This window comes from Rhincodon typus, chromosome 7, assembly GCF_021869965.1.
Source record: "Rhincodon typus isolate 14 chromosome 7, sRhiTyp1.1, whole genome shotgun sequence".
Taxonomy (NCBI): Eukaryota; Metazoa; Chordata; class Chondrichthyes; order Orectolobiformes; family Rhincodontidae; genus Rhincodon; species Rhincodon typus.
The window spans coordinates 59,970,521-59,985,785 of record NC_063338.1 but is presented as its reverse complement, the minus strand read 5'-3'; the positions used below and the strand labels follow the sequence as shown (position 1 = coordinate 59,985,785).

The 15,265-nt window shown below is 40.6% G+C and overlaps 1 protein-coding gene across 1 annotated transcript in view; it reads left to right on the top strand.

Moving 5' to 3' along the window:
- The window catches only part of abcb11a (ATP-binding cassette, sub-family B (MDR/TAP), member 11a), an 80,887-nt gene extending 71,248 nt beyond the window's left edge, over window positions 1-9,639 (top strand). The window contains exons 27-28 of the mRNA XM_048598821.1: window positions 1,400-1,546; window positions 8,414-9,639. Of these exons, the coding sequence (XP_048454778.1) occupies window positions 1,400-1,546; window positions 8,414-8,614 (348 nt within the window). The 3' untranslated portion in view covers window positions 8,615-9,639. The remainder of the gene's footprint in view (window positions 1-1,399; window positions 1,547-8,413) is intronic.
- Window positions 9,640-15,265: the final 5,626 nt, after the last annotated feature.

Genomic DNA, 15,265 nt, shown 5'->3' with positions numbered 1-15,265 from the left:
TTTTGAAACTCAAGAGCTGTTTGTAAAACTGCAATATAAGATGACCAATATGCTTGACAAAACTGTAGGTACAGGACAGACAAAATTTCATGTTAACAACAAACTCATATCTAGGATCTCGCAGTGGGTACATGACTGAGCTGACAAGAATGTGCTCAGAACAGAAATTCTGAGGTTCATACACATGACAGTGTAATTATAATCTAGAAGTGAAGACATGTTAGGAATATCCCTGTCTCTCAACTGCCTCTTAGTCCTGTTGCATCACATTCAAGATCCCAGCCACAAATAGGAATATTAGATGATTGACGAATGTGGGAATGTAATGGCAGCTTCAGCTTCAGTCAAAATCTCCACCATGAGATCTGCATGTATCAGCAAACTATCTACATGTTATAAAGGTTCTCTCCCATTATTGTAAGAAGTTTAGCTTTCTTTTGAAAAGGAGGGGAATGTTATATTGTATCTTTGCCTTTAAGAAACATTACCTTTAAAGGTCCCAGGTACTATGTAAAAAGAAGGCTGCATTTCCACCTAGCAGCATTCTGATTGAAAGTGTGCAAACATTACATGTGGAACTCAATTGGTTTGCTGTAATGTATGTCTTATAAGTGATATGCTGTTTTGTTTTAAAAAGATGTGCCGTTAATCAATTTCTCAGGAGTGATATTAAACCATTAATATAGCACTGTCAAGATCTTAGCTGTGAACCTGTAAGGCAACAAATTGCCCCCACTCCACAACCCCAGGCCAATGTTTCAGAGGAACTCTGAGGAGGTTTGTTCCCCACCCCCACCAAATATCCAATGTATAGGACTACATCCTGGTGCTCATGAACCAAACTTCATACTATGGTTGAAGAGCTTTGGGAAGATTATGGCCTGTGTTCATAATTTTCCACCCTTACTTCCTTCATCATCCTTGGATGCATCACATTTGGTCCTGGTGGTTTATCAACATTAAGCACAGCTCAAGCTATTCAAGGCTCCCTCTTTTTTTTTAAATGTTAGCCAATTCTGCATCTTTCCTGCATTCGGTGGTGGTGTGTAGGGGAAGAGACTGCAATTTCAGTTGATCACAGTTTTACTGAACTAGGAAGGGAATAATCATCCTGAGTTCTTGCTTCAGATTGCTATCCGATGACTTCATCCTCGAAATTTTCACATGTCGGTATCAGGTGATGGATTCAACCCTTAAGATTTAAAGGACAATCAAAGACAATGGCTTTATAAATACTAAGTTGACCAAGCTAGAGCTATTTTTTATTATATGTAATGTTACAATACTATGTTCTAGAATACTTTTAAACTTCCACATCTGAGATAAACATTAAAATTTCCTAAATGTCAAATTATTCAAACACATTGCTTCATATGCATTTTTGATTTGTTTTACATAGGAATATGATACTGATGTGGGTGCCCAGGGTTCTCAGTTATCACGTGGACAAAAACAACGTATTGCTATAGCTCGAGCCATTGTCCGGGATCCAAAAATTCTTTTACTGGATGAAGCTACATCTGCGCTAGATACAGAGAGTGAAAAGGTACTAACAGTTAAAATATTGAGGTATGATTAATTAGAGGATGGCAGGTACCTGCAGATATGTTAGAAATATCTAATGCACCTCAAGGCTAAATAAGCTACATGTTTTGTCATCAAATCAGCCGTCACTTTATATATTATAGTCTTCAGCATACTTGCAGTTATCTTTTAACCTCCATTTGTTTTGTTTCAAATCAATTCCTTTTTCACTTCAGCATGACATTTCTAATTTCCAGTATCTATATGCTTAATGTAATGTAAAATGACAAGAATAGATTTTTTAGAATTATTGACTAACTGTGGTTCAGGCCTCTGTGCAGTCACACAGAGATAGATTATTGAGTATTGCTGAGAAAAGACACATTTTGTCAAAGCATTTTGTCTTGTATTCATCAGAAATTTAATAATTGGATAATTGGGGCTCATTCTGGGGTAGGTGGGACCTCTACAAACGGGATGGTCTACACCTGAACCAGAGGGGTACCAATATCCTGGGGGGGAAATTTGATAATGCTCTTCGGGAGGGTTTAAACTAATTCAGCAGGGGGATGGGAACCTGAATTGTAGCTCCAGTGTACAGGAGGTTGAGAGTAGTGAGGTCATGAATAAGGGTTCAAGGTCGCAGGAGTGTACCGGCAGGCAGGAAGGTGGTTTGAAGTGTGTCTACTTCAATACCAGGAGCATCCGGAATAAGGTGGGTGAACTTGCAGCATGGGTTGGTACCTGGGACTTTGATGTTGTGGCCATTTCGGAGACATGGATAGAGCAGGGACAGGAATGGTTGTTGCAGGTTCCGGGGTTTAGATGTTTCAGTAAGATCAGGGAAGGTGGTAAAAGAGGGGGAGGTGTGGCATTGTTCGTCAAGGACAGTATTACAGTGGCAGAAAGGACGTTTGATGAGGACTCATCTACTGAGGTAGTATGGGCTGAGGTTAGAAACAGGAAAGGAGAGGTCACCCTGTTGGGAGTTTTTTATAGGCCTCCGAAAAGTTCCAGAGATGTAGAGGAAAGGATTGCAAAGATGATTCTGGATAGGAGCGAAAGTAACAGGGTAGTTGTTATGGAGGACTTTAACTTTCCAAATATTGACTGGAAACGCTATAGTTCGAGTACTTTAGATGGGTCATTTTTTGTCCAATGTGTGCAGGAGGGTTTCCTGACACAGTATGTAGATAGGCCAACAAGAGGCGAGGCCACATTGGATTTGGTACTGGGTAATGAACCAGGCCAGGTGTTAGATTTGGAGGTAGGTGAGCACTTTGGTGATAGTGACCACAATTCGGTTACGTTTACTTTAGCGATGGAAAGGGATAGGTATATACCGCAGGGCAAGAGTTATAGCTGGGGGAAAGGCAATTATGAGGCGATTAGGCAAGATTTAGGATGCATAGGATGGAGAAGGAAACTGCAGGGCACAATTGAAATGTGGAGCTTGTTTAAGGAACAGCTACTGCGTGTCCTTGATAAGTATGTACCTGTCAGGCAGGGAGGAAGTGGTTGAGCGAGGGAACCATGGTTTATTAAAGAAGTTGAATCTCTTGTCAAGAGGAGGAAGGAGGCTTATGTAAAGACAAGGCATGAAGGCTCAGTTAGGGCACTTGAGAGTTACAAGTTAGCCAGGAAGGACATAAAGAGAGAGCTAAGAAACGCCAGGAGGGGACATGAGAAGTCTTTAGCAGGTAGGATCAAGGAAAACCCTAAAGCTTTCTATAGGTATGTCAGGAATAAAAGAACGACTAGAGTAAGGTTAGGGCCAGTCAAGGATAGTAGTGGAAAGTTGTGCGTGGAGTCCGAAGAGATAGGAGAGGCGCTAAATGAATATTTTTCATCAGTATTCACACAGGAAAAAGACAATGTTGTCGAGGAGAATACTGACATACAGGCTATTAGACTAGACGGGATTGAGGTTCATAAGGAGGAGGTGTTAGCAATTCTGGAAAGTGTGAAAATAGATAAGTCCCCTGGGCCGGATGGAATTTATCCTAGGATTCTCTGGGAAGCTAGGAAGGAGATTGCAGAGCCTTTGGCTTTGATCTTTATGTCATCATTGTCTACAGGAATAGTGCCAGAAGACTGGAGGATAGCAAATGTTGTCCCCTTGTTCAAGAAGGGGAGTAGAGACAACCCTGGTAATTATAGACCAGTGAGCCTTACTTCAGTTGTGGGTAAAGTGTTGGAAAGGATTAAGATAGGATTTATAATCATCTAGAAAGGAATAATTTGATTAGGGATAGTCAACACGGTTTTGTGAAGGGTAGGTCGTGCCTCACAAACCTTATTAAGCTCTTTGAGAAGGTGACCAAACAGGTGGATGAGGGTAAAGTGGTTGATGTGGTGTATATGGATTTCAGTAAAGTGTTTGATAAGGTTCCCCATGGTAGGCTATTGCAGAAAATACGGAGGCATGGGATTGAGGGTGATTTAGCGGTTTGGATCAGAAATTGGCTAACTGTAAGAAGACAGAGGGTGGTGGTTGATGGGAAATGTTCATCCTGGAGTTCAGTTACTAGTGGTGTACCGCAAGGGTCTGTTTTGGGGCCACTGCTGTTTGTCATTTTTATAAATGACCTGGATGAGGGCGTAGAAGGATGGGTTAGTAAATTTGCGGATGACACTAAAGTCAGTGGAGTTGTAGATAGTGCGGAAGGATGTTGCAGGTTACAGAGGGACATAGATAAGCTGCAGAGCTGGGCTGAGAGGTGGCAAATGGAGTTTAATGCGGAAAAGTGTGAGGTGATTCACTTTGGAAGGATTAACAGGAATACAGAGTACTGGGCTAATGGTAAGATTTGTGGTAGTGTGGATGAGCAGAGAGATCTCGGTGTCCATGTGCATCGATCCCTGAAAGTTGCCACCCAGGTTGATAGCATTGTTAAGAAGGCGTACGGTGTGTTAGGTTTTATTGGTAGAGGGATTGAGTTTCGGAGCCATGAGGTCATGTTGCAGCTGTACAAAACTCTGGTGCGGCCGCACTTGGAGTATTGTGTACAGTTCTGGTCGCTGCATTATAGGAAGGATGTGGAAGCATTGGAAAGGGTGCAGAGGAGATTTACCAGGATGTTGCCTGGTATGGAGGGAAGGTCTTATGAGGAAAGGCTGAGGGACTTGAGGCTGTTTTCGTTAGAGAGAAGAAGGTTAAGAGGTGACTTAATAGAGACATACAAGATGATCAGAGGATTAGATAGGGTGGACAGCGAGAGCCTTTTTCCTCGGATGGTGATGGCTAGCATGAGGGGACATAGCTTTAAATTGAGGGGTGATAGATATAGAACAGATGTCAGAGGTAGGTTCTTTACTCAGAGAGTAGTAAGGGCGTGGAATGCCCTGCCTGCAACAGTAGTAGACTCGCCAACTTTAAGGGCATTTAAATGGTCAATGGATAAACATATGGATGATAACGGAATAGTGTAGGTTAGATGGGCTTCAGATTGGTTTCACAGGTCGGCGCAACATCGAGGGCCGAAGGGCCTGTACTGCGCTGTAATGTTCTATGTTCTAGAACAATTTGCAAGAATAGCAATTCAGAATCAATTGGACAGCATTTGCTGGATGACACTGAGAGTGCAATTAATTATGTTGACAACCAACTTAAGATTGTCAATTGGGCTTGCAGTGCAGTGCACTGCATATACTGGAAACTAAATAGAGTAAAACACAGAGGTTTGTTTTTGTTTGCAGAAAGAGACAACATATATATACACTGCACCTTTTTCAACTTGTTAAATAAAAGATGATAGCCACTCATTCACTGGTTTATTTCTGAGGGCAATATCCTAACCAATCAGAGTCAACCTACCTGGTTTAAAATTTAAATAAAACCTGGCAGCAAACTATTATTCAGCATCAATGGGTGGAATATGATAGGGGTTTTAGTGATGTGGGCTACGGTGAAATTCGTGGTAGAATCACTTGATAAGTCCACTGAGGCTGATCGCAATATCAGGAGAATCTTGCACCACCTTTCATAATTTTGAAAGAAGTGTGGCAAGTTTCTCACTCTGCAGTGGCAAATTGCCTATTAAGGAGAATTATTGCCTGATAAAAAAAAAAACTTGTTAATGGCCCAAATCAGCTCAATTGGCTTCTTATCTTACTAAAAGCGCCAATCAGGATGCTGAGAAACCTTGACCTGGAAATCAGAGCAGGTACCTGGTGACTCCAGGTTGTCACTTGCTCAGAAGGACCATCATGTTGACCGCTAGGCACCAACATCTCAGGGTAGTGGCACACACTCCATATCCATGGACATTATCATTTGATATGTCTAAGAACCTCTTGGCACATCTCCTATCTACTTACAAGATGCTTCTGCACCTCAATGCTGTACTGACAACTAGTTCTATAACACTGCAGCAAGGACACTGCACTCAGGGGCATGCACACACATACACACACACACACACACACACACACAAACCTATGGGGTGAATCATTTCATCCAAGATGTTTTTTATTTGCAAATGCATTTTATTTTGTTCCAGAAACACACAATTTGTAGTCACAGTCAGTCTGTGTGGCATTTTATAAATTCCTGCTTTTGGAACAAAACCAGCCTGATTCCAGGTTAAAATGCTGAGACAGACTCTGGATAAGGCCTCACACCTACAATTCAGTGTCTGACCTTGTATTTTCTTATCACTCTGCCTGCTTGAAGTTTGGTAAGTTAGGCAGACACTGATGAAACCTTTAATTATCTCAGGGCAGTGACTTGAAACGGATTCTGGAATTTGCATCTTAATTAATCGAAACTAACAGAGTTCTCCATATCCTGCTTCAGCAATTTCTAGAATGCAGGAATATATGAATGATTAAAGATTCAACAGGAGGCAGTCAGTGAGCCATTTTAGGTTTGTTCACTCCACTCACACCATATGATCCTTTGATTTCTCTGTCTTTCATCTCTCTGCCTATAAACTCTATGTTTGTGTGCTGTCCTCTCACTGCACCCAGTGAAGGGGTTGTGCTTCGAAAGCCTGTGATTTCAAATAAACCTGTTGGACTATAACCTGATGTCATGTAATTTTTCACTTTATCTACTCAGGGGTATGCAATTAGTTCATGCATCTAGACCAGGCTGCATCTCTGGGGTCTTTGTTCACTTATTCTGAACCTATCTAAATATATGCACACAGCATTGCAATCTCCTTTCATGAATTATAAATGCTGGTTTTACCCTTGGGAACTGGCATTATTAAGCTTTTACATTCTTGTGAATTGTCTGATGAGTGCAAGACAAAACACTTCAACAAAATATGGAATAAAACAAAAAACTGTGGATGCTGGAAATATGAAACAAAAACAGTAATGCTGGTGAAACTCAACAGATCTGGTGGCATCTGTGGAAAGAAAGAAAATTTAATATTTCAAGTCCAAGTTTTGAACCAAGTTCTGATGAAGAGTCACCATGTTAATTCTTCTCAAAGATGTTGCCAGACCTGCTGAGTCTCGCCAGCAATTTCTTTTTTTGTGCCAACAAACTGTATCTTTTATCAGCAATACACCCTCCCAAAGTACCAGCAAATGACTTTTTAAAACTTATTTTTGACAAGTGATGTCACATATGTCAATTAGTATCAGCTTCTATAATTAAGTGCCCTCTATTATACTGTTGCTTTAGATTTGATTGCTGTGCTGTAAATTTTTCTTTGTTCAATAATTTGCCTAAATAATTAGATGTTCTTTGATTACCCATTCTAATTTGCCCCAATATCCCATGACAACAATTCTCATCAGAAACAAAAGGGGGAATCTTTCACCCTCTTTTCACTTGATTTTCAGTGCTCTGATGCAAACAAAGATGTGCAGGTTAAATGGATTAGCCATGAGAAATACAGGGTTACAGGGATAGGATAGGGGGGTGGGTCTGGGTGGGATGTTGTTCAAAGGGTTGGTATGATCTTAATGGGCCAAATGGCCTGCTTCCACTCTGTAGGGATTCAATGATTCTAAGGTGGGGTAGGGCTGGAAAGTCGGGCAGGATGTTGTTCTGCCAAACCCCTGCAGTATTCTACCGTAAATGATGACAGGTGTGAACTGCAACATTGCTATGGCTTGTGAAGAAAGGTTTAAATCTCTGTTTTCCTTCCCAGCATTTTCATTTTCAGTTGCAGCAGAGAAAGACAGTACTGCTTAAGAGGTCTAATGTTTTCAATCGCAATATTCCATGCATATCTTAGTCTCATGGATGGGATTTATTTTTCTGGAGGCCACCAAAATATCTTAATTGAAGCAAACTTCACAAAATCCAGTATATGATATTCAGTAATTCTTTTGGATAGACAGTATTTTAGCTGATTTACATTGTGGCTAGTTTACATTAAATAGAAAATCCCATCTCTAGAAGCATAAACCATAAAAATCAACCAAATCGATCAAAATTGTTTTGATTACATGTTTCTTTCACCCACCAAAATTAAACATCTCATGAAGCATTTTTCTCAAACCTCTTAAGAAATCATTGCTCTTGATTTAGCTCATTAAGATTTATCTTTAGCATTCCGTATAATTATGTTCCCTGTACAAATGCATTATATTCCCTTAAGACTCTATCTCTCTTGCCTGTACTTTCTGATCTCTATGCTTGTCTTGGAACTTCTGTGCATGCATGGTTTGCCCATGATTTCATGCCTAGAAATGGTTGGCATTCAAGACATCACAATTCTAGCTTTTGTCAACTGGCAGCTAGAGGAAGCCAGTCACCCAACATGTAAACTTTCCAGTAAGTGAAAAAAAAACATTTTATGACCAACCATCAGCATAGCATGACGACGCTGATGCCCCTACTTCACACCTTATCAATACTTCAAGTCTATTGCTCATTGTCTGGCATTGTTTGCTAAAATATGATATATTCTTCTCTTGAGTTTAGATTGTCCAAGCTGCTTTAGATGAAGCAAGACAAGGAAGAACCTGCATTGTGATTGCACATCGGCTGTCAACCATTCAGAACTCAGATATCATCGCTGTCATGTCTCGAGGATTCATTATTGAGCGGGGAACTCATGAAGAACTGATGGCTCTTAAAGGGGCTTATTATAAACTTGTCACAACTGGTGCTCCTATTAGTTAAGCCAAATTCACATTGCTTAGTAGACAAATTCTCCCAAATGATCTTTCAAATCATATCAGTTACTCCAGTTTTTGTTCTGCAAGCAGTAAATACAGTAACTTAACTAGAGTAAAACTGTAAAAAAGTGTATTTTTTTATGCCTGCTCATTTGCAAGTAGAATTTCTTAATACATTATCATGGCAGGTTTTTATATCTTGACAACAGTTAATGCACATTCCTTTAGTGTGAGCTATTAAAATATGATTTATCTCTAATATCAGTAACTATAAATCAAAACTGTATAACTTCAGTAAAAAAAAATTAAAATCTTATTCATAATATTATTTGGACAGTTTAAAACAATTTCAATGACATACATGAAGAATTTGAACATATGGATTTTGTATTTTAGTTTCATAATTTAAAGATTTTTTAAATTATGAATTTTTAAAAAAGGCTGTTGTGGACACCAGACCAAGTTGAGCCAAGCTTATGAAACCATCAACAAACAGAAATCAGTCAGATGAAATGAACATCATTTTTAAAAGGAATTGAAACTCAGATCTGTATCTCCTGATTGATTCATACCTTTCTGGCAGTTTCACAGATTGGGAAGAATTTCACATGTAGATTATGAAAAGAAAAAGGGAAGAGACAAAAGGACTATATTTCAGGCAATAGTTTTGGGGGCAAACTAGAGAGAAGGAAAAATAGATTGGTAATAGCAGATATGGGAGATTCTCTCTCTCTCTCTCTCCACTGCATTCCCCCCTCCCTTTCCCCACTCCACCCCACCCCCAGTTCTCTCAGCTTCTCAAAAATATCACCCTGTAATAGACCAACTCTGGAGAAACACCTATTCACCAAGAATGCAAAAGTATCTACAAACGTCCCGACTGCTGAGGATGCAAAGCATCAACTAAACAACCAGGCTCACAGTTAAAACCTAACACCTCAAGGATTTTTTAAACTTCCTTTTTCTATGAGACATTCTTACCTTTTTAAACTTTATACCTATATTTGTGTATGTGTTTTAGTATCGTTTTCTCGGGGTCAGTAAGTAATAAAGTTCCTATTTTACTGAAGAAAACCTTGTGATTGGCTCCTTAATTTTGACTTGCACTATATTTCAATTCAAGTGTGATATAGCTATGTGTTGGGTGGGCTCTTGTGGTGCAGTGGTGGTGTCCCGCTGGGTTAGAAGGCCTGGGTTCAAGTCCCATTAGCTCCAGAGGTGAAAAATAACATCTCTGAATTGATTAATTTGAGAATATTTACAACTGCGTGTTAAAAAGAATTAAAAATCTTTGTTGTGGCCAATCAAGGGGGTTAAAAAGAAGAAAGCCAATTAACCCTTTTTCACCTCATAATAATGTAATAGGATTTCTCTGGGATCATTTGAACATAGATGAATAACAACATTTTAGAACTGGCCACAACAAAGATAGGTCAGGTGCCAGGGATGCAGGTGAGTAGTGCGCCCCTTAGGAAGTGGGACAGGGTGCCAGGGGTAGTATGCCAGATGAGTGGGAAGACAGGGAGACAACTGGCTAGGGTGTTGGGGTCCAGGCAGCTCAAATGCCAAGTTAGAATAAGCTAGGATGCAACATACTTAGGGTGCAAGGTGGCAAAGGTCTAGTCAGGCGCATGAGGTCAATTCCTGCACCATGAAGGATTTTTCTCTTCCCTCGCCTGAGGCATAATGACCCCAGGTTAAATCTCCACTAGTCATCTCACTAATGAGAGAGCAGGCCCAAGGTCATAGAGTAATACAGCATGGAAACAGATCCTTCGGCCCAAACTGGTCCATGCTGACCATCGTGCCCACTCAGCTAGTTCCAATTGCCTGCATTTGGTCAATATCCCTCTAAACTATTCCCATCCATGTAACTATCCAAATATTTTTTGAATGTTGCTATTGTACCTGCCTCAACCACTTTCTCTGGCAGCCCATTCCATATATGCACCATTCTCTGCGTGAAGAAGTTGCCTCTCAGGTCCTTCTTAAATCTTTCCCCTGTCACCTTAAACCTATGCCCTCTAGTTTTCACTTCCCCATCCATGGGAAAAAGACTATATACATTCATCCTTTCTATGCCCCTCATGATTTTATAAACCTCAATAAGGTCACCCCTCATTTTCCTATGTTCCAAGGAATAAAGTCCTATCTCAGCCAAGCTCTCCCTATAACTCAGGCCTACTAGTCCTGGCAACATCCTCATAAATCTTCTTTGCACACTTTCCAGTTTAACTATGTATTTCCAATAACAGGATGGCATAACATCCCAACTCCTATACTCAATGCCTTGACCGATGAAGGCCAGCATGCTAAATGTGTTCTTCACCACCCTGTCCACCTGTGATGCCGCTTTCAATGAACTATGTACTTGTACTCCTAGGTCCCTCTGTTCCACAACACTCCTCAGGACCTTACCATTTGCTGCTTTGACTTTCCAAATTGCAACACCTGACACTTATCTGTATTGAATTGCATTTGCCAATCCTCATCTCACTTCCCCATCTGATCAAGATCCCTTTGTAATTTTTGATAACCTTTCTTGCTATCAATACCTCCTAATTTTGTATCATCCGCAAACTTACTAATCCTGCCTTGTACTTCACATCCAGATCATAAATAACAAATAACAAAGATCCCAGCACTGACCCCTGTGGCACACCACTAATCACAGGCCTCCAGTCTGAAAAACAACCTTCATCCATCACTGTTTGCTTCCTACCATCGAGCCAATTTTGAATCTAATTAGCTGGATCCTCTGCGACCTAATCTTCATGACTAGCCTGCCATACAGGACCTTGTCAACGGCCTTACTAAAGTCCTTATAGACAACATCTGCTGCCCTACCCTCATCTATCCTCTTGATTACCTCTTCGGAAAACTCTAAAAGATTTGTCAGACATAACTTCTCACTCACAAATCCATGCTTTCACTAATCAGACCTTGACTATCCAAATGATGGTTGATCCTGTCCCTTAGTATCCTCTCCAATAACTTGCCAACCGCTGATGTCAGGCTCACTGGCCTGTAGTTTCCTGACTTGTCTTTACTACATTTCTTAAACAATAGAACAATATTAGCCACCTTCCAGTCTTCCGGAACTTCACCAGTGGTTAAAGATGAAGCAAAAATCTCTGCAAGGGCCTCTGCAATTTCTTCCCTAGCCACCCACAATGTCCAAGGATAGACTTGATCAGACCCAGGGGCTTTATCCACCTTAACACGATCTAAGGCTACGAACACCTCCTCTCTGGTAATATGTATGCAGTCCAAGACATCCCCATTTGTTTCGCTTATTTCCTTAGCATCCATGATTCTCTCCTCAGTAAACACTGAGAAGACATATTCATTAAAAATCTCCCCCAACTCCTGTGGCTCCACACATTGACGGCCATGCTGATCTTTAAGAGGACCTATTCTCTCCCTGGCCACCCTTTTACACTTAATATAGTTACAGAATCTCTTGGGATTATCTTTAACTTATCTGCCAGATCCATCTCATACCATCTTTTTGCTCTTCTGAATTCCCTGTTATGTGTGCTCCTACACTTTTTATAGTCATCTAGGAATTCACTTGAGCCCGATAGCTTAAACACAATATATGCTTTCTTCTTTTTCCTGACCAGAGTCTCAATATCCCTCGTCAGCCAGGGATCCCTAAACCTGCCAGCTTTTCCCTTCACTGTAACAGGGACATACTGTCCCTGTACTTTTGATATCACACTTTTAAAAGCCTCCCATTTGCCAGTCGTTTCTTTTCCTTCTAACAGATTCATTCAATAGACTGCTGCTAGATCCTGCCTAATGGCCACTAAATTGGCCCTGCTCCAGTTTAGCACCTTAACCTGTGGACCTGTTCTATCTTTTTCCATAACTATGTTAAACTAAGAGAGTTATGGTCACTGGACCCAAAGTGCTCTCCAACTGACACTTAGTCACTTGCCTGACCTCGTTTCCTAAGAGGAGGTCAAGTGTTGCACCCTCCTGAGTAGGGCCCTCTAATTATTGATTTAGGAAACTTCCTTGGATACATTTGACAAATTCCACCCATCTGGGCCTTTTACACTCTGGGTGGCCCTGTCAATACAGGGGAAATTAAAATCTCCAACCAATACCACTCTGTTATTCCTAAAGGTATCTGCAATCTCTCTACACGCCTGTCCTCTAGTACCTGCTGGTTATTTGGGGGGGTCTATAATACAGTCCCGACAGAGTGACCATCCCCTTCCTGTTTCTAAGTTCTAACCATATGGTCTCATTTGATGACCCCTTAAGAATATCCTCTCTAAACACTGTTGTTATGTCCTCCCTTATCAAAAGGCAACTCCCCCTCCTTGCTTACTTGTACTTCTGTCACGTGTGTAGCTTCTGTATCCTGGAACATTGAGCTGCCAATTGTGCCCTTCTCTTAGCCATGTTTCTGTTATGGCTATAATATCCCAGTTCCAGAGCCAATCCATGCTCTGAGCTCATCTGCCTTGCTAGTCAGGCCTCGTGCGTTGAAATAAATGCACTTTAAACCAGAAGTCTTTTCCCTCCCTTTACTGTGCCCCTGGCTATCCTGAATAGTAATCTTACTCTCGATGGCTAATGTATTTTCACCTGACTTTTCGATGGCCCCTCTTTTATTCAGAATCCCACACCTCTGCCAAATTAGTTTAAGCTCCTGCTAGGGTTATGGTGACTTTACCTTTACCTATATATTTAAACATCAATATTGGAATTTGGATTTCAAAATAGTTGTATGTTGGTTTTGGTTACTTTTTGTGAAGGGTTTTCTTCAAAATAAAATGACAAAGTCAGAGAGTTCTTCGAAAACAAAGTATACATTCGGAGAATAGGTGACTGCAAACTCCTATGGTGTTAATGGAAAGATGTTTATATAGTGTTATGTTTACGACAGGTAAAGTAGATATGTAAGATTATTAGTTTAGCATTCAGTTTAAAAGAATCTACAATGGGCATTTTTAAAAAATGAGATAATAAGCAAGGTTTTGCATTTAGTTCAGACGACACCAGTGTTGGGTTTCGAAGCCAGTTTAATTTCTCTTTGCAAAAAATTTGGGGCAGTTCAGGGAATATGCTACCTCAGCAGAAGAGCACATTGTGAAACTTACAAACCAATAGGTGTGGTTAGAAATATGCAGTTTATTAGAAGTGTGAAGATTTAAGTCCACAGTTTTGTGAATAGCTCATTTTGGTAGATTTGGAAAGGACTCACTGACCTGGCTCCATAGTGTATGAGAAAGACCTGGAAGGCATCAGTTGAGTAGAACTCAAAAGAGTTAAAATATGGGGTGTAATTTCTCTGGACTTGAGAAAAGACTGGCAGCCAAAAAAGGCAATCCCAAACCCTTCTGTAGGTATATAAATAATAAGAGTGGTAAATTAAAGCGAGGCCAAAACGTCTCTCATATAAGGGGCATGGCTGAGGTGGTAAATGAACACTTTGCATCTGTCTTTACCAAACAGGGTGATGGTACCAAGACCAAGAAGAAACTCTGTCACTAGGAGGGTTCAAAACTGATAAGGAAAAGGGGTTGGAAAGACCAATTGTATTTAGAGTTGTCAAAGCTCTGGGACTGTGTGATATGCATCCAAACGTTTTTGAAGCAAGGGAGAGTGGAAATTTCAAGAGTGCTGGCTGTATTCTTTCAGTCTTCCCTTGACTTAGGAGAGGTGCCAGAAGACTGGAGAATTGCAAACACTTTGGTATTGTCCCTGGAAACATTGAATACAAAATTGGCAGGTGATAGGAAACAGAATAATGATCAATAGATATTTTTCAGGCTGGAGAAAGGTTTGTAGTGGTGAACCCAGGGGTTGGTACTGGGACCCATGCTCTTCCTGATTTATATTAATGATCTGGATCTTGGGTTACAGGAGGTAATTTTAAAACTTGCTGATGACACCAAACTTGGAAGAGTTAGAAACTGTGAGGAGAACAATGTTGAGCTCCAAGAGGGTGTAGACAAGTTGGTGGAGTTGGCAGGCAGATAGCAGAGGAAGTTCAATGGAAAGAAGTGTGAGGTGATGCAGTTTGGTGGGAGAATGCTTTATTACTTCCTATCTGGATCTTCCATACTCCTCTTGGTTCTCAATTGTATTATCAACCTGACATGACACCTGTCATAAGCAGACTTTCTCCTTATTTTAATTTCTATCTTCCACTGACACTTGATCCATTTGCCTCACTCATTTCCAACAAACAGGTCCAACAGTGCAATCTAGCCATCAACAATATCCCAGTGTATATTTGTATATTTGAAGTCCCCATTAACTATAACGTTGCCACCTGTAATTTCGCTGCAGGTTTGTTACTCCATAACCTTCCCACTAGTTGACGAAATGTAGCCTGCACTTTGGGGCTCATGTCCGACCTGCTCCAGAAGTGTGTAATGACAAATCTGAACAAATTGCTGGTTGTAGTCTATAGATATTTTAATCAATGTAATTGCAACCGTTATGTTCTTTAGCTCTAACTGAAATGCCTCGTCCCACTTGTAACAGTCCTCTCATGTCTCACAGAATAACTGACTACACATAACGTAATCGATAACCTTAAAATGAATAAAACAATAATTATATCTCAGCCAATGAGGTTGTGTTGATTTGATGAACGATTCTCGTCTCCTCCTCCTCACCAGCTGAACGC